Source organism: Agelaius tricolor, unplaced genomic scaffold (assembly GCF_023055355.1).
Source record: "Agelaius tricolor isolate 1412-34295 unplaced genomic scaffold, bAgeTri1.0.p SCAF_2, whole genome shotgun sequence".
Taxonomy (NCBI): Eukaryota; Metazoa; Chordata; class Aves; order Passeriformes; family Icteridae; genus Agelaius; species Agelaius tricolor.
Window position 1 is genome coordinate 56,526,645 of NW_027269262.1, and position 18,412 is coordinate 56,545,056.

The window sequence follows — 18,412 nt, forward strand, 5'->3', positions numbered from 1 at the left end:
TATTTTTTGTGAAGAGAATTAAAATATTTGAACCTAGAAGTGACAAATTCATGGATAGCTGTTGCTACTTGCAAACTCGAAAATCAGAGTTTTCTGGCAAAATTTTGATGAGGACACTTTAGAATCTTGTGCAAGCTGCAACGATAATCTCAAGTTTTTTCTCTTTGTAGTGTTGGTGTATGAGATCCATGTATACACAGGGGCTAAACTTGGTGCTGAAACAGATTCCAATGTTTATATCAACATCATTGGGACAAGAGGAGATGCTGGCAAAAGGAAACTCCATAGATCTAAGAATAATAATGTTAAGTTTCGACATGGACAGGTAAAGTAAAAACAATGGTGCTTCTGATAAATAAGAATAAATTATGGCTAGAAAATTGTTTCATCAAGAAATGTAAAAATTCTTTTATTTACAAGGTTTATTCAAGCATTGACCATTTTCCTTATTCAAAATTCCTTACCTAATTGCATTATATGGTTAATTTTTATCTGCTTGATCAACCAACTGAGAGCTTTAGATATTAGAATTTGGGTATTTCAGTTATTTGTATTGCACATATAAATAAAAAGGTAAGAATATCATATTTGTTGTCCTGAACAGATCACTTTTGATTTTAGAATCAGGTTCTAAATCTGTATTCCTAAGTATGTTTTCCAAACTTGGTGAGGCACATAGGGCTAGAAAATATAATGTAGACACAACATTGAACTTTGAATTACAACAAGTAATTGAAACTGATCATTGTGTCATGCCAAAGGTATCAGTGCTATCTTTGGGGAGTAATTTTCAGGTGTTATTTACCTTAGAAAATTTTGAGAGATCCTCTCTGTTTGGCCAAGATGAATATAAAACAACTATATTCATTTTGAAAACAATCAATCAAACAAACAAAAGATTAAAAAAAAAGCTTTTCTATAATGTTAGAGTCAAAGCAATAGCTATGTTTAAGAGCTTTATAATTTTCCTTGTGTGGTTCCACAGATGGATATTTTCTGCATAAAGGCTGTCTCACTGGGTGTCTTGGAGAAAGTTCTGATTAGCCATGATGGAGCTGGTCCAGGTAGGATTTAATTTCCTAGAGACCAGTCTGTTTTCAAGTCCTTTTTAAACCAAATGCACTTGTTTATGCTGCATCCTTCATAGAAAATGTGACAGAAGGTCTTGCAGTGATAAAAAGTCTTCCTGCAGGTTGGTCACTGTGATGGGATGATGAAAAACTGTGGTAATGGACAGAAAAATGGTCATGAGTTTAATGTCATATAGTGTTATTCTACTCTCTGTTTTCACAGTTATTTATAAGAAAGAACTATTTATTTGCATGTAGAAAACTCTCAAAAGTGTGGCTCACACTGGTAAGACAATCTTTCACTAGACAAACAGTGAAAACTATCCAGGAAGGAATTAAAGATATTCAGCAGCTGACAACTGAATACATGACAAAATTTGAGTAGCTATAACACAATGTCCTCACTGCTTTGGGCAATTGTAGAAGATTTGAATATACATTTAATCTGTGAAAGTCAATGGGGAGCTGTTCCAGGGAGCGACATTGCAATCAGCTTGTAGGTTTTAGAGGAAAGAAGAAAGAATTTGGTAATGAGGTGAATTTTGGGTACAGGCCCTCGAAGAAGTGTGCATTTCCCTGGAATGATGTAAATACAGAGAAAGCATTTAAAAGCACCAAAGATGTAAATACTGCAAATATGCTTGCAGATTAATATCTAGAAAGAAGCTAAGTGAAGAGAGGGATTTTAGGCAGTTCAGGGCTTCAGTCATAACAGATTAGAAAAGCCCTTTTACCCTACTCTGTTCTGAAGTTGCCCCAGGCAACGCCCATCTTGCTGTCTGTACTGCCAAAGGCTCTGAGCAGGCTTGTGACTATTAAAGAAATAGCCATGACAGTGCAGCCTTGGAATGGTGTGTAATCTTGTTTCCTGTAGTTCCATAGAGTTTGCTGCCTTCAGCAACATGGGTGATTGTACACCTGAAAGTTTCACATGATAGAAACCCAAGATATAACACGAAAGGCACTGTGGTGGAGCCCACCTTCCCTCCATTCCCCACAGCACCCTGCCATGCTCTCTTCCCTGATACCTCCTTTAACAGGCAGCACAGATGAGCAGGAACAGCATTACAAATCTGTAACCCAGTTCAGCTATCTCAAGATGTTTTTTGACATTGGAGTTCAAATGTGTGGGTTTGAAGGACTGTCTAAACAGGACAATGGATTGAACTCTATCTGTAACAAAATGTATGCCTTGGTAATTCAGGAGGCTGTTCATTGTACTCAGCACAGACAGATCTCACAGACATCTTTTGAACTGTATCCAAGATTAGCCCCACATAAACCTAGCTTGAGGTGGCTGAGGGGTTGAGAGCTGGAAAAAGATGGTGTCTCAGAGAGACTCAACCTTTTGGGGATTGAGAAGGAGAAAGGAAAATTCCTTCAGAGGTGGGGTACCCCTTTTTCTCATCACTTGCCTGAGTGACAGGGCAGGAGGGTCTTTATTCTTGATTTGGAGTCTGTCTTGAAATGATCCTAGAACATACGTTTTCTTTAGGTCTGCCAGGCTCTAGGGCACAGATGTACTCCCACAGCTACGTGAATGAGAAAAGTGAAGGACTTTTGTCCTAGGGAGCAGGGTTTGCTCCATGCACTACCTGGGGATGCCCTTTCTATGTGACAGAAACTGCTGCCTTCCAGACTCAGGTGCAGCCAGGAGGCAAAACACAAGGATGAATAGGATGGTTGTTTCTGACCAAAACATCCTGCATGCTGTTTTGCTGCAATGTGCTGCTGGGTAATGGTATGAATCAGGTGAAACCTGTGAAAGCAATGTGACAAGTTGTTGTTGGAACCCAGGACATCCCTCTGGCTGTCCTGAGCAGACAAGACCCCTGCCACGGGGCTCAGAGACCCTGGCACGGAGCCCAAAATGCCTGTGGTTTTGATCATGACCCATGGAGCAAGTTACCAACCTTAGATGAAGATCTGCAAGTTACAACAGTTAAGTAGAATGATAGTGAATTTATCATGGGGTGAAAAAGTAGATTTTGGGGTTTTTTAGAATGGGGGTTCAGGGGCAAGATGGAGGGATCTGGGTGTGTCTAGCCTTTCTCCTTCTTCTTCTTGGCCTCTATCTTCTGCTGTGATGTTGGCACTTTTAGATTGGTTTAGAGTAGAGGCTTACTGTCTAACATAGGTGATAGGTATTGGAAAGTAATTGTAAATATTTTATATGTAATTTTTAGTATTAAGACATAACACCACTCTGGGGGCAGGCAGAGTGCCTGAACTGTCTTGCTGAATGGACCTCAGCTGGACAGGAGAAAATATTTTATAGATAGGGAACAATAAACAACCTTGAGACCAAGAACTGAAGAGTTCTGACTCCTTCCTTGAGTGCTGGGCTGGGAAAAGAGAATTTCCAACTTTTCTCAGGGTCACTCTGACCAGCGAAAGGCCCCAAGACAAGTTGTGAGTGGTGCAGGTACAGTGAGAATAGGATATTTGAGAAGGGCTTCACAGGACAACTAGACCAGTCACTAGGATGGTCATTGGAAGTTATCTAGAAGATCAGCATGGACGTGCCAGTGGTTACTGCAGTTAGAGAAAAGATTAATTCAGTAGCCCAGCAGAAGTGAGAGTGCACAGCCCCACTCCTGCTGGTCTCATAGCAGCAAGGCTGAGTGTGTGCTCCCCACTGACATGCACACAAACACATTTCTAAAACACTAATGTGTGCACACAGCTGGCCATGAAGACCAACACAGGCAGGAACTCAGCCCATACACAAACAGTACAAGCGGCCTTTCCCTGTTACCCTCTCCAGCTGAGCAGAACAACAGTCCATCAATGTCGAATACAAAAAAATATGCACAGGATGGATGTATACAGCCTCCAGTAGCTGGCCTTAGGCAGTAAGTCTTTCTGGTTGCTGACTCTGGATCCTTGGATCCTCAGTTTTGCCAGTTACTGGCACCAAGACATAAAACCCCCCTCCAAGGCGGCAGCCCCACTTCATTTGCACATGAGAACATGTGGTAGTGTTCACAGGGGTTCTTGGATGAGGCAAGAGACAAGAATGTTGATTCCATGTTCAGAAGGCTTGATTTATTATTTTATGATATATATATTACATTAAAACTATACTAAAAAGAATAGAAGGAAAGGGTTCCTCAGAAGTCTAGCTAAGAATAGAAAAGAATGATAACAAAGGCAGCTCTCTTGGACTCTGTCTGAGATAGCTCAGCCTTGATTGGTTATTAATTATAAACATCTAAGATGGGCCAATCTCAGATGGACCTGTTGCATTCCACAGCAGCAGATAACCATTGGTTTACATCTTGTTGCTGAAGCTTCTCAGCAGGAAAAATCCTAGTGAAAGGATTTAATGAAAAGATGTCTGCGACAAGAACATAAGTTTTAAAGATTTGTTAATTAATATTTTTATATATGCAATAAGAAGCTCACTCACAGAGGACAAAAATTTCCAGCTTTCACACAAATCTTGATTATGGGCATAAACAGATTTGTATACCAACATTCTTGTGCTTAATTACTGGGAATAATCAAAAGATGTAGGCTGGGATGTGAATGGTGTTGACAGTTCAGAGATGTATGCATGTATTTGTCTCCAAGACAAAAAACCCACCCCTCTTAAAATTAAAACAGGCAAAGGCAGAAAAGAATTGCATCTCTTAGGAGACACAAAAAATAATAAAGCTTTCATTCTGTTAATATATCTTATTTATTTAGATGAGATCTGTCTAAATGTGATCTGTGTTTCTGCTAGAAAAAGATAATCTGGGCTTTTTTTCTTAAAATTTATTTAAAAAATAGTACGATTTCACATTATAAACTTTTGTCATTTCGACACAGGCAGTGGATGGTTCCTGGATAAGATTGTCATCAAACATAAAGAAGGAGAGGAAGCTCATGAGGTTGTATTTCCTTGTAATAGGTATGTCATTCATGAACAAAAAGAATTTGTTACCTGCCAGCAACTTAATGAAAAAATTTTAGAGCAGATATGTGCACACAAACTAGATGTTTGAGCAATGCCCCAGAGTTTTTCAACGTACAAGTGATGCAAAATTTTGCAGCTGAAGACAAGGAAAATGTTCCTATATTGGCATGGAAGGGAGTAATAGCCTAATGCAGAGAAGTGCCAAACCAAACATTGCATAGGAGGAAAGGTGCATTGATTTTTTTTTTTTTTTAATATAGATAATATAGAAACCATGTGAAATTAAATAAGCTTTCAGTTCTCAATCTTTTGAGAAGTATTGTTCTGAAAGTAAAGATCTGAAATGGCATAGTTGTCATCCTGGAAACATGGTGGGATGGCTTGCACATGACTGCAGTGCTGCCATGGATGACTGTAAACCCTTCAGCAGGGAGAGGCAAGGAAGGGCAGGAGGTGAGGCGGCCCTGTATGCTAGGGAGTATTTTGATTTTCTAGAGCTTGGTGATGGTGCTGATAGAGTCGGGCATTTATGGGTAAGAATCAGGGGGAAGGCCAGCAAGGCCAGTGCTGTGGCAGAAGGGTCTGGGTCTGTTACAGACCAGCCAGCCAGGAGGAAGAGGCAGACAAAATTTAATACGAGCAGCTGGAAGAAGTCTCACAATTGCCAACTGTTGTTCTTGTGAGGGACTACAAATACAATGCAGCAGAGGAGAAGGAGTTTAGGAGGTTCCTGGAGCCCATGGAAGAGAACCCCCTGACACAGTTGGTGAGGTAGCCAAGTAGACAAAATACCCACTGGATGAAGGAAAGATTGAACCACTTCATGCCTTCTTCTCCTCAGTCTTCAACAGTAGTACCAGTTCTCCTTGTAGCCAGCCCCCTGAGTTAGAAGGAAGGAGTGGGAAGCAGAATGAGCCCCACAATCCAAGCAGAAAGAGTCAGTGGCCTGCTGCAGCACTCAGACATAGACAAGTCTACTGGGCCGGAAGGGATCCACACAAGGGTGCTGAGGGAGAGGCATTGGGTCACAGCAGTCCCATGCAGTGCTACAGACCTGGGGATGAGTGGCTGGGAAGCTGTCTGGTGGAAAAGGATCTGGAAGAGCTGGTCAACAGCCAGCTAAACACGAGCCAGTGTGTGCCCAGGTGGCCAAGATGGACAGTGGCAGCCTGGCTTGGATCAGCAGTAGTGTACACCAAGGCCGTGATTGCCCCCTGCACTCAGCACTGGTGAGGCTGCAGCTTGAATCCTGTGTCCAGTTTTTGTCAAAAATGGCTTTCTACTTTTAGAAACTGCTAGTGATCTTTTGTTTCTTAGGATGGAATGAGGGGATAGGTCTCAAAAGTTAATCAAGCTATTTATTGCAAAAAAGTTGAAATACAATGGAGTTTAGACTTCACGCATAAGAGATTTATTCATAGAACTTGGTTCCATACAGGAAATTAAATGTGTTATGGATCTTCGGTTTAAACAAATACAACATCAACATGGAGTCAATAGAATAGAAGCTGAGAGTGAGCACATATTTATTTTTAAATAAGTGAGGTTGTTGAAGATTTGGAAATATTATGTGAACAAGGGGGTTCAACTGAGAGGAGTATGAATGCATGCAGCGAAATGATATTGTATACAGTATGTTTGCAGCGAAATGATACAGTATGTTTGCAGCGAAATGATATTGCAGAAAAGCTCCTTAAATTCATCAGTATAAAAGAAAAATAAAGTAAGAACTGAAGTTCAGTTTGTTGCTGCAGATCTGCAAAAGTTTTACAAACTTCCAGACCTGAAGGTTTTATATATAATTCTAAGTACAATAACTATAACTAACCACTGCAGGTTTTATAACTCTCTCACATGTACAGCTGAGTCTCTGAACAAATAAATAATTAGTATTTCACACAATGTACTCCACTACTCACTTCATACAGCTACCATGAAAATTCTTCTTTGCCTGGAGCAAATTGAACCAAATTCTTCTTATATGAATAAGGCCAACTGTGCTGAAGGTATAAAAGAAAATTTTATCCTGGAAGTAGTTTCAAGGTGTAACATGATAAAAGGTGTATAAAAAATACTATTGGAGACAAAAGGTAATGGTCAGATGATATATGCTATACTAACAGTTTTTATTAATCTTATTATTTTTGTTTTTGCAATGAAAGATGGTTAGATGAATATCAAGATGATGGGAAAACAGAGAGGGAGCTAACTGCCAATAGTAAGTATTTTGTTAAAGAAAATTTGTTAAAGCACTACAGTATATACTTAATGCCTAGTTATTACTAAAGAACCCTTCCAGATAAGACCATAACTCAAAAAAGTGATAATAAAGCTAGCTCACAATTATTTTTCCTGCTCATATTTTAAAGCATGGCAGTTCGATGAAGACATTTCTTAAAGGTAAGAGTTGTTTTCCAACCATTGTTTTCTATACTATAGTTTTTGCTGTTTGAATTTAAATCAGCATTGCAAGAAATATGTGAGCAAATGACCTCATTTGTATGTGTGTTTTCTTGTATATCATCTGTGAGAGAACATGACAAATTGGCTGGTAGTACTCTACAGGAAGGACTAGACCTTTATAAGCAATTGAAAAAACACAGAAACCATTTCTGGTTTTCTTCCTACTTCTACTATTCTGTTCTGAAATCAACCAGGAATTCCTTTGAGAAGAGATTCAAGTGTTCTTTTGTTTACCCCAATGTCACTGTCATTTAATACTTGGGGACAGGTTCCCTAGCAAACATCAGCAAGTTGAAAAATATGTTGTGAAGTGTCAGTGGAAACATTTTCAGGTCAAAATTCCAAAGTAGCCAGAAATAATGCAAGCTTATCTCCAAATGCTCTAGTGAAGCTAAATGTAGTATGTGCATTCATTTGCCTAAATCTGCTTAATTAATAAAAAGACATTGATAAAAAACTTCTTACCCAGCTTTCTGTTTCTATATCTACAAAGACATTCTCATCCTTGTAATGCACTAGTTACCATCTCTGTGTTTCTTCCTAACCAGAAAAGAGAAACAGACTGACACATATGTTTTTTATGAACATTTAATGTAAATGGCTATTCTGTGCAATATCTCTGGGAATTTTATGGGAACAACTAAACTAAATAAAGTAGTGTTTCCATTTTTCTCTGAAAACAGTGACTTGCTTTCTGTAGGATGAGTCCTAGCCTCTCAATCTAGTTCTGGTTTCAGTGAAAATTGAATCATTCGCATTCAATCAAACAGTTTAGCCAACAGCTTTATTATTCCACAAAAGCATGACTTTGACAAGAGGAGAGTGATGAACTCTGGTAACTAAAGACTTTCTCACAGAGAGTTGATTTTCACGAGTGACTTGGAATTGGATTCTGCATTCTGCTAAGTGCACAGTTCTGAGAAACAACCATAATATCTGTTTCACCTTATGTTCAGAAAATAGACTGTATTTTACTACCAGTTCAAAATTTTTCCCAGCACAGTTTCATTCTTCATTATGTTATAGTAAGCAGGCACAGATGCACAGACTGCTCATTGCCTGTGAGCGTCCAAAGTGATCAGACTCAATATATTGATTATGAGGAGAAAGGAGTGGTTTATTCTTAACTAGCTTTTGAAATGTCACACTCCCAAGATGTCCAGGAGGACCCAGAGACCGTTGAGATCAAAGCTTCTGAAAAAAGAGGTTATAAAAGAGACGAACATTTTTAGGAACTTATCTGTCAGTTAGCTATACGACAGCTTAGCTTGAGCTGCTCTTCAGCCATCTTTGTTTTGCCCATGGGCTCATTCCAGTGAGGAACTGAGATAGGTTAGATATTGGACTTTTATGCTTCATGAGAAAAAGATGGTGGTTGGGACTGATTTTTCACAGTTTAATTTGTGTTGTCATATCAGTGATCTCATTGACGTTCCATGATTGAGCTTTGTAGGAGGGAACCATCACAAGAGGTTTGGAAAGATATCCTGTAGTCAGTTCTGTGTCATTCTATCATGACTCAGTGCCAATGTCAGAGCTGATAAGAGAACATTCCAGAGATGCAGAGTCCTGGGAGAAAAAAAAATTCCCTTGGATTCCCCCAGCACCTGTTTATCACTATTCTACATGGTAGAATATTGATAAACAGTCTCCTTCAGAGTGGGGGTGAACACTTTCCATGTAACAGATATTTACTGAATAAGAGGCAAGTGGAAGTTCTGATGTTAGGGAGCCAGTGTTTTAGGCACTCATGTGGCAATATTCTGTATGAACTGCACTCTAAAAGTGGGCTTCAGGGAAAGTCATAAAAATCTGATTGGCATAGTTCAGTGTTCGCTGATTTTCAGGGTAAGATCAATGTGCTTGGGTCAACTTTAAAGCACCAGATGCAGAACAAATTACTTTATAAGTCACTCTGAAGGTCAGAAATCTCATTCACTTTGGATAAGGCTAGTTCAGCCACCTAGCCAAAGAGGGAACTTTGAAAGTCACCATTGCTAGGCAGGTTACTTGAGGGCTCTCTGTCCTTTTTCAGCCAGCTCTAATGAAGCATAAATCCCAGATCCCTGTGACTGCTGCTGCTGGCTATGGATTCTGCCAAAATGCAATCTGCCCATATCAAGTTTTCTCAGTAACCTTTGTACATTTATACAATACAGAGAGGCTCTGGCAAATCAGGCATAGGAATAGATTTATTTGTATGCCTCTGATTCCTCCTTGTATATTTGATGCAAGATAAATAGAGAAAGTGTATTTTCCTAGTGGAGAAAGCAGATAGATGCTCTCAGCTCTCAAATGAAGTTGATTTGAAGGATTTGAAGTTGATTTGAATGAGACTTTCTGTTACTCTCTAAAAGTTTCCTACATGGTAGGGGTATTTTACTACTTTTTCCTTCTGTTTTCTCTATTTATTTTCCTTTTGTGCCTCAAAATAGATGACCTATTGTAATAGCACATTGGAAAGAATTTTCTCTCAAAGCAAGGAGACAAGACACAGTATGTTCCAATGAAATCCTCTCTGCAGTCAGCTGAAAGGAGCTGGCTTCCTGTAATGTGATGCCTGTAGGGTGTCCTGAGGTTTTGTGGGTTATTGTGGGTGGTAAATAAAGTGTGGTTCAGTAGCAAAGTTTGGTTAATAGATATTTCTCAGCTGGCTCTTCTGTTGTGCAAGGTTTTTGGTATTAAGGCATATAGAAAATTCATATCAAAAGAGAAAATATTCAGTAAGTTCTGCTGTGATTAATTTTGTTTTGGAATTATCACCTTCGTTGCAAGTACTCGATAATGGACTAAGAATTATCACAGGATTCCCAAATTTAAAAGGGAATGGACCTGCTTCTAAAAAGCAGCAACAGCGTGTTTCCATTGCCAGATGGAGGCAGAAATCCCTAAGAAAAAGAATTAAGCAGACTGACTGCTCTGCCTCAAGGAAACACAAATTTCTACAATCTTCAGGAAATAAGCAACCAACTCCTATGTCTTGCAAAGTGCGAATGTCATTCTAGGTCTTAAGACCAAAAACACCAGAGTGAAAAACTTCTGAAATAGTGTATTGTAAAAACAGTTTTGGAAATCCTTAAAAAATACATAAATGGCTCATATTTTAAAAAACACAGAAAATAAACCTTCCTTTTTCAGCTTTCTGAATTATATGATGAAAAGTTGACTTTGGGTTTTGCCATGCCCACATTTCTCTGTACAGAAATTATTGTAGGTTTCATTTCCATGGTTTTACTGAAGGAACTACTTTCAGGTTCCAGACATGTGGTTAAAGAAATTTATGGGAGGAAATTGTTACACTGATCCCCATTTAATTTCTGAAAGTCAAGATCCCCAATTCTAACATATTCTGGATAAATCTCTGTAATGTGAATCAGATTCTTGGTTATATCCTTATAGTAAACAGAGAATTCTGAGACACTTTTTCCCCACAGAATTCTGGTTTTTCCCTTGCTATTCATTTTAGTGCTTCCTACATTGGTGTCTCAAAGTAAATGGCTCTAGCTTCACACATAAGCTGTAGAACTACAATAACACATGAACACACTAATCTCTCTGAAAGGAAGTTAACACAGGTCAGTGATATCAGGGGAAAAGTCTTTTTTAATGTGGCCACACAGATGAAACATAGAAAAATGACCTATTGAAGCCCAGCTATCTCACTTCTACACCTTCACTCCTGGAGGGGTATAGAAATCACTGAACACAGTAAATACTTGGCATCAGTCTTCTGTCTCATGTAGCAATCCTCACCGAGTAGATGTCTGAGTGAAAAGAATATTATACAAAGGATTTTTTTATTCCTCTGGCATGAGCAGGTTAAATGAATTTGTTGAACTGAGAGAAAATGCAGTCAGTCAGTGTTAGTTCATTTAATAAACTGTAGAAGCATTAAAAGTAAGTGTAGGAGAATAAAGAATCACAGACACTAAGAGGCCTTAAATCTGTAACCATTGATTTATTCCCTGGAAAAGTCCCAACTGGTGTCATAGCCTTCCTACTGAAATAATAATTAACAACACAATCGTGGATATTAATTAAAATAAATCACTTTGCCTGAAATACCTTCTCTGAACATGCTGCCACTTTGAGGAAGGAACAGCCAGTTATGTATTTCTGATTTCTCTTAACTTAGGGCTTGCTCTCTCCTGGAGCAGAAGGATATTACAAAGAGAAAAAAAAAACCAACTCCACTTGGGAAATACAGAACTGCAAAATTATCTTAATTTCCTCTCTGCTGTGTTCCTGGGACAGCCTTCAAAATGGAGCATGCTTGGACAGGATAAGAGATTCAGGGCTATGTTGGGAGTCTTTGTAAAAATGTGAAGCTCCCCATAAACCCTTGGAGTGCTCAGGAGCAGCAAAAGCTCAAACAATGCTTGACTTCACCAAGTGTGACACCCTGAAGAGTACCACATGCCAACCTGGCACAAGGAGATAAAATTCAAAGCTGGCACATATCTCAAACAGCAAAAGTTCCTCATTAGGCAAAGTGTGGATCTTCCACACACTACATCTGACTCATTGCTGGAAATGACCTTAAAATAAGAGTTCAGATGGAGGGATTCTTTCAGCTAGTGTGTTACTCAGAAGACTGGCTGTGAGATGAGTATTTGCCTGCTGTTTTCTAGCTGAGCCCAGAAGAGTCAGGGAACAGTCAGATGTAAGGCAGAAACAGGTTCTATAACAAGAGAAAATAAAACCAAAACAGAATTAGCTGAAAAAACAATAAGAAAAAAGAGGAAAATTATAAATCAAGGAAACCAGACCAGGTTTTCATCTAGTCTCCATCTTTAAGCAGGCAGAGGAAAACAAAAGGTAGGAAAAAAGCACACAGTTCTGTAAGAAAAAGACACATCTGATTTATTTCTGAATGAAATGATTCTAAAATTCATTTTATCAGTATATTGTATTGGGGGCTTACACAAAATCACAAAATAGTTCTCTTTATATCAGTCCCATTAGCAAATTATTATCACAGTATTGGCCACATCTAAACAATAGCTTTTATTTTGCTTCCACTGTTAAGTTCCTCTTGCCATGCAGGATCAAGTGTCTTTTCAAGAAATAATTCCTTTGAAAATAGAGGATGATTTACCTTCAAGCACTTAAGTAGCTTCCAATACTACACTATCCATGTAAGACACTGTATTTTCCCCACACCTGAAACAGCTTCCCAGTTGCATACTAGACTTCTAACACTGTTATGAGTGCAGGTGACTTACCAAAAAACAACCTCTAAAAGGCAAAAGCCATAAGGTCAGAATAAATCTCCTCAAAAATAAAGAATTAATCTCTTCAAAATTTCCTGAATTTTGTATTCAACCCAAATGAGTGATCTGATCTGACAAATGAGCATACCAAACATGACAAATTAAGTTAGAAAAATCTGAAAAAAAGTTGAAGGTTCATTGTTTAGCTAGTTATGTATTAGCCAGCAGGTCTTACAAATGTATCATGTACAAGTCTTTCAAAATGTCAATATTTTTTTCATGTTACATAAGAACATTCTAAGAACTGAAATGTATTAAAATTATTACTGAAATTAAAGTAACTATTTTGATACAAAGAATGCAAAAAACACCCTTAAGCAAAGTGCCTTTTTTCTGCTTCCTAGGTATTAATTACTGTTTTCATACCCACTTCAACAATTGTCTTATGTTTATCAAGTCTGAGCTATAATTATCTTCAAGGGGTTTAAAAAAATTAATTATTAATTAGTAATTTTTTTTATTATAGTGAATGGGATGTAAACTTATGGTAATCTATAACTCTTCAAAGGCATCCATTGCTCTCTACCATTGATCCTAAAAATGTTTAATTCGTAGATTGATGCTAAAAATGTTTTTCCTGTTTTAGCACAACGGTGGAGAGTGCAGGTTAAAACAGATGGAGATTCCCCAGAGCCACAGGAGTGTAAAAGGACCTTTGTGATTTATGGCTCAAAGGGCAAAAGTGATGAGCTTCTGCTTTCTCCACAAACCCCAGGATACGTGTGCTTTCTCCCCAGAGCCACTGATGAATTCATTGTAAGTCAGAAATATACAGTTTTACATAGAACTTATCATGACATTGCCCTCTAGGATACATACATATATATATATATATATATAGCTATCAATATGGTTATAGATATATGTATAGATGTGTGTGTCTGTGGGTGTACATAACTAGCATTATATATATATATAGTTGATTTGTCTGCTAAAAAATGACGTAATTATTTACAAAGATGGAATGACATAAGTATAGGTCTTGGGTCATCTCCTCCTGCTAGTCCTGTTCTACTGCAGCCAGCACCATGGACTCTTTTGTGTAATTTATTGCATTCACCAGCTCATCTTGCATTTTTTCTGAATCCCTAAAGATTCCTGAGTTGAAGTTCACACAAAAGGCAATATACAATTATTTGTGAATGCAGAAGATGAAGGATTGGGCAGCACTCCCAGGGGATATAAGTGGGTTTTTCTTTCATTCATTTCCATCTTTGTAAAGTAGTATCCACTCTCCACAGGATTGTTCTGTCTCTCAGGTCAGCAGGCGGAGGATTTTTCTGGATAATCACAAATCACTGGAGAATGCATTCATGCATATCAAAGTGTGGTGAACTCTGAAGCAATAGCTTATAGATGGCCAGTATTAAAATCAACCCTACCACCATCCTGACTGCCCATACGCCTGACACACATGCTGATAATTTTAGAGGATTCATCTGAAGAGAATCTTTTAAATCTTCAATTCTGTCCTGGCTTTCTAGGCTAGGTCATTGCAAATTCTGTTGATTGTCATGAAGTACAGCTTCTAGCCAGCAAGATGGGAGAAATAGCTTGCAATTTGAGGCAGTTTTATATGGCTCAGAAAGACTTTTCAATGGCTGCAATAAACATTCTGAAAACAATGGCAAAACTACATTTAGAAAATTATGTCAAAGACTCATTGTAATGACCTGATCCAGGCTGAATTTTTAGTTTAAATAACAAGCTAAAGCAATTTAGGAACTTTATGGGGAGTAAATGAAAAGATAAATGGTATTTCTTAAGGACAAGGAAGCAGCTGCTTATCAGGAAACACACGGGAAACACACTGAGCAACAAAACAAGCTTCCTATCCTATTCCATGAGCATAAACTGAAGAGATCAGTAGAGTCAGAATCTATCTGTGGAGCAGGAGCACCAGCTGACTGAATTTTGGCAAGCACCATTGCATTAACCAGTGATGCTGCTACAGCCAGCATGTTGGTAATTTCCCAAGGGGTGCGTATTCCTTGTTAAGGCTGCCTAATTTCAATGATTAGGTATCACACCAGGAGAAATTTGTATTTCTGGGTGTCAGTTGTCGTTGTCCCTCATAATCTACTACCCTTGGTACACAGTACATTATGTGTTGTAGCCTTCCACCCTAGCAGCTTTCTGAATGCTTGTTCATGTAAGGGGACAGAACATAAGTAAATAAAGGTAGTATAGAAAGTAATCGTAGCCCCTAAAGAGTTGCAGCTGAGCCAATTATTAAGGATTAGGAGCAGGCCTGATTTTAACAGGCCACATCTGTAGCCAATCAGAAGAGTGTTATAAAAGAGTGGATTGGCTGGCTGAAGGGGAACTTGAGTCAGTTGGCTACTGTGCAGGCAGGGAAGAGTCAGTGCCTTGAGGAGCTGCCTATGAGAAGCATCAAGGAGGTACAAAACTCTAGCAATATGCAATCCTTGCCATTTAATGACAATAGAACCTTTGTAATATATGACAGCATGTTCATACTTTGGATAGACTTTGGGTTAGTGCCTGTATTCTCCCCACAGCTATTTGTGTCCTAGTTTTTATTGCTTCGTATGAAGAAGTTTGTACTATTTGAGCGTTATTTACTGTGCATGGCGTTTTATCTCTTTGCTGCATTGCTTACAGTGCAGCTTACAGAATAGCAGCTCTGGTATAAAGGGGCATTTGGGGACTCACAGGTATCTCCATAAACACCCTCACACCTCTTTAGGTGCTTGAGCCAATAAACCCAGTTTCATTTTGCTTTCCCTTTCTTTGTTCTTGCTAAGACTTTGCAGAATAAGAAGACTTTGCTTATGTTTTCTCACTGTAGCAGCAGGCTGGAGGCATGAACGTGATATCACAATGAGGACAAGCTGTGACTTCAGCTTTCCAAAAAGCCTGAATAAATGAACTTTTAACCTCCCCCCAAGATCCTGGTCCTAGACAAACATCCTTAATAATATAGCACAGTAAAAAGAACAACTGGTTATGTGCTATAAGCAGCTCACATAGTTTTCAAACAGTAAGCATAATTTTGATCTCAGAGATACATTTATTGCACATTGAGGACAGAAAGGCATGTAAATTCCTGATTTTCCAGGTGTTCTCACACAAATATATGCACAGATATGTATCATATTCAGAATGATTGTTCCATCCCAAATATGCCCAATCAACTCCTATGAAAGAACAGGTGTAGTTTAATTGCACATAGCAAGCATAAAGAATAAATTAAAAGAGAGGAAATAGAAGCATGCTCTTAGGTATACTTGGGTTCTAGAAGTCTCAGAAATGTGCAGTATGGTAGTTGAGCTGCTTAAAAAGAAAGAACTTAATTAGAACACCTGAGCTTTAAAAAATAAATCAAAAAATAGGCGAATGCATCAATGTTATGAAATCTGACAGGACTAGTAGTGCTGAAGGCAGCATGGCAAGAAACCAGTGAAGTGGTGGAATGTTTTTCCTTGGTAATCTGGTCATGATTGGAATCAATCATGGATCTCAGATGGAATGAATAGATTTGTAAAGTTTATAGATCTTTCTCACAGTCATCTCTGTTTCTTGGTTGCTAGCAGAGTAAGCTTGCCAGAGTGTGTCTTTGGAAGGTCCTGCTGTATTGTGCACATTCTTTTCTCCAGAGAATCTTAAAATACATGGGACAGGGTGTGAGATTAGGATGCATAAAACTGTTGTCCAAAGCACTAACATGGGTTGTACAAAATGAGCAATAGTGCTCTTCAAGTAGGACTGTTGGTAAATACACAATAAATTCTGAATGTATTTTGTGTTAAGGATTAAGAAGGTGACAGAAAGTTTCCAATCACATAATACAATAATCCAATTCCACAGTATGAGATGATGCTCCAAGCAACAAGCAGAAGGATTTCTGGAGTTTATGACAGATGGCTGTCCAATTGAATTTTAATAGGTTTGATGAAACCCTATTAACTAGAATAATTTATGGATGGGGTGGGTGTGTGTGATTTGTTTGGGTTTTTTTTTGTTTTAACAGAGAAAAGAATGAAAAGGAATTACGTTTAACTATGCACCCAAACAGTAAAATATACAAGGCTTTCATTACCCTAGGCATGATGTCTTGGAGAAGCCCTGTGTGAGTTGAAGAGGGAAAGATTTAAAAATGTTATGCAATTTTCTAATCATCTGTATCACCAGTCTTTGAGATCTTAAGAAACCCAGTGTCTCCTCCTAGTTTTAAGAGCCTCACTCTTAGAGATTCAGTCACGTAATGGAAAACATATTGTGTTTTTTAGTATGTGACAAATCACACCAACTCAGCTAAGATTTCAAGTTCTGAATATTAGAAAAAGCTATTCAGAAGAAATAAATGTGGAAAAATTAATTAGAAAATTATAATAATGAATGAGGTAAAGTATCCTCTTGCAAATATTCAAAACCAGGACATTCACTGGTTATATGCTTTGTGATGGATTATATGTCTGCCTCTGCTTCAAAGTTCATGTTGCATCCATTAATAGACATTGGTGGAGGGAACAGACAATTTTGGTACCCAAGATAGAATATCATATTCCAAAGGAAAGCTTGTACCAAACTGGTCAGAAAAAGATTGCAAGAATGATGTAATGGCAGCGCTGGGTACAATGATGGAGCTGAGCAAAAAGGCTAATGCTGGCCACAGCTGTAAGTGAAAACACAAATCCATGAAAAAAGGGGAACTATCTAATATACTCATTTGAAAATAGCTGGTGTTTAATTCCATGGATCATAAACAGTATGATTATTAGTACTTGCTGGTTCAATGGCAGTCAGGGAATTAATTGAGATTGTGATTCTAGAAACAGAACAATTGTGGCTTCTAAATACTCTGTCCTGTATTCTGGAATTATTTTCCTATAAATCTCCTCTGTGCATTTCCTACCACAAGGATTATACCACATGTATTTATGACAACTTAGAATCCTAGTGAATTGCAAATTAGGGTAGCAGAAGACAAAGTAAAATGTGAGTTACAGCTTGCCCTGTCACATAAAAATAACCAAGTTCTGTACTTTTGCAACTCCCAAACAGAGCTTTATGGAATAAATTGTTCACAGTATTTAGAATAGCTGTGTGATACAGTCATGGGATCCCTGCATGAGAAAAAAAATCTGCAGGCAATAATTTAAAAGTTGGTAGTCTGGTTCTGAAAGAGAAGAAGCAGTGACTTTGTTGTCTGGAAAAGAACTGTAGTTTAGATGGGTGAAGAACTTGTGCACTCTCCTCTCAATGAACCCAAATAATTCCTGTTAAATTTAATAAGGTAGAATGCATATTTTGCAAGGAATTAATCCACTCAGTCCACCACAGCTAATGATACATAGCTAATTATATCCTTTGCAACATACACAGCATGAATGAAAAATCTTGATGCAAAACTGCCCCCTCATTTCCCTTTTCCAGGTGCAGGAGTGGGGACTGAGTCAGGGACACCTTTGATCTCTGTCAGCACGATGGCACAGAGACAGGCAGGGCAGGCTAGGCTTAGAGAGAGGACAATCTGGTGCCCTCTTTCCTGGTGTATAACTGCTGCTGGGTGGCCTTTTTGGGTACTGTGCAGTCACAGCTCAGGAGCTGAGAGGTTCTGAGCAGCCCAGGGCTTTTATATAGGCAATGGAAAGGAGTTCTTCCCTGCTCCCTAAACAATGCCCTGAGTCATGAAATTGTGTAGGAGTGGAATGGCAACCATTTATAATACTTACCTC

General features: G+C 38.5%; 1 protein-coding gene across 1 annotated transcript in view; it reads left to right on the forward strand.

The window, feature by feature from the left end:
• RP1 (RP1 axonemal microtubule associated) overlaps positions 1-18,412 on the forward strand; it is a 166,073-nt gene that overhangs the window by 77,206 nt on the left and 70,455 nt on the right. Inside the window, exons 25-30 of the mRNA XM_071449139.1 lie at positions 171-325; positions 986-1,064; positions 4,887-4,968; positions 7,137-7,196; positions 7,352-7,374; positions 13,297-13,466. Coding sequence (XP_071305240.1) covers positions 171-325; positions 986-1,064; positions 4,887-4,968; positions 7,137-7,196; positions 7,352-7,374; positions 13,297-13,466 — 569 coding nt within the window. The remainder of the gene's footprint in view (positions 1-170; positions 326-985; positions 1,065-4,886; positions 4,969-7,136; positions 7,197-7,351; positions 7,375-13,296; positions 13,467-18,412) is intronic.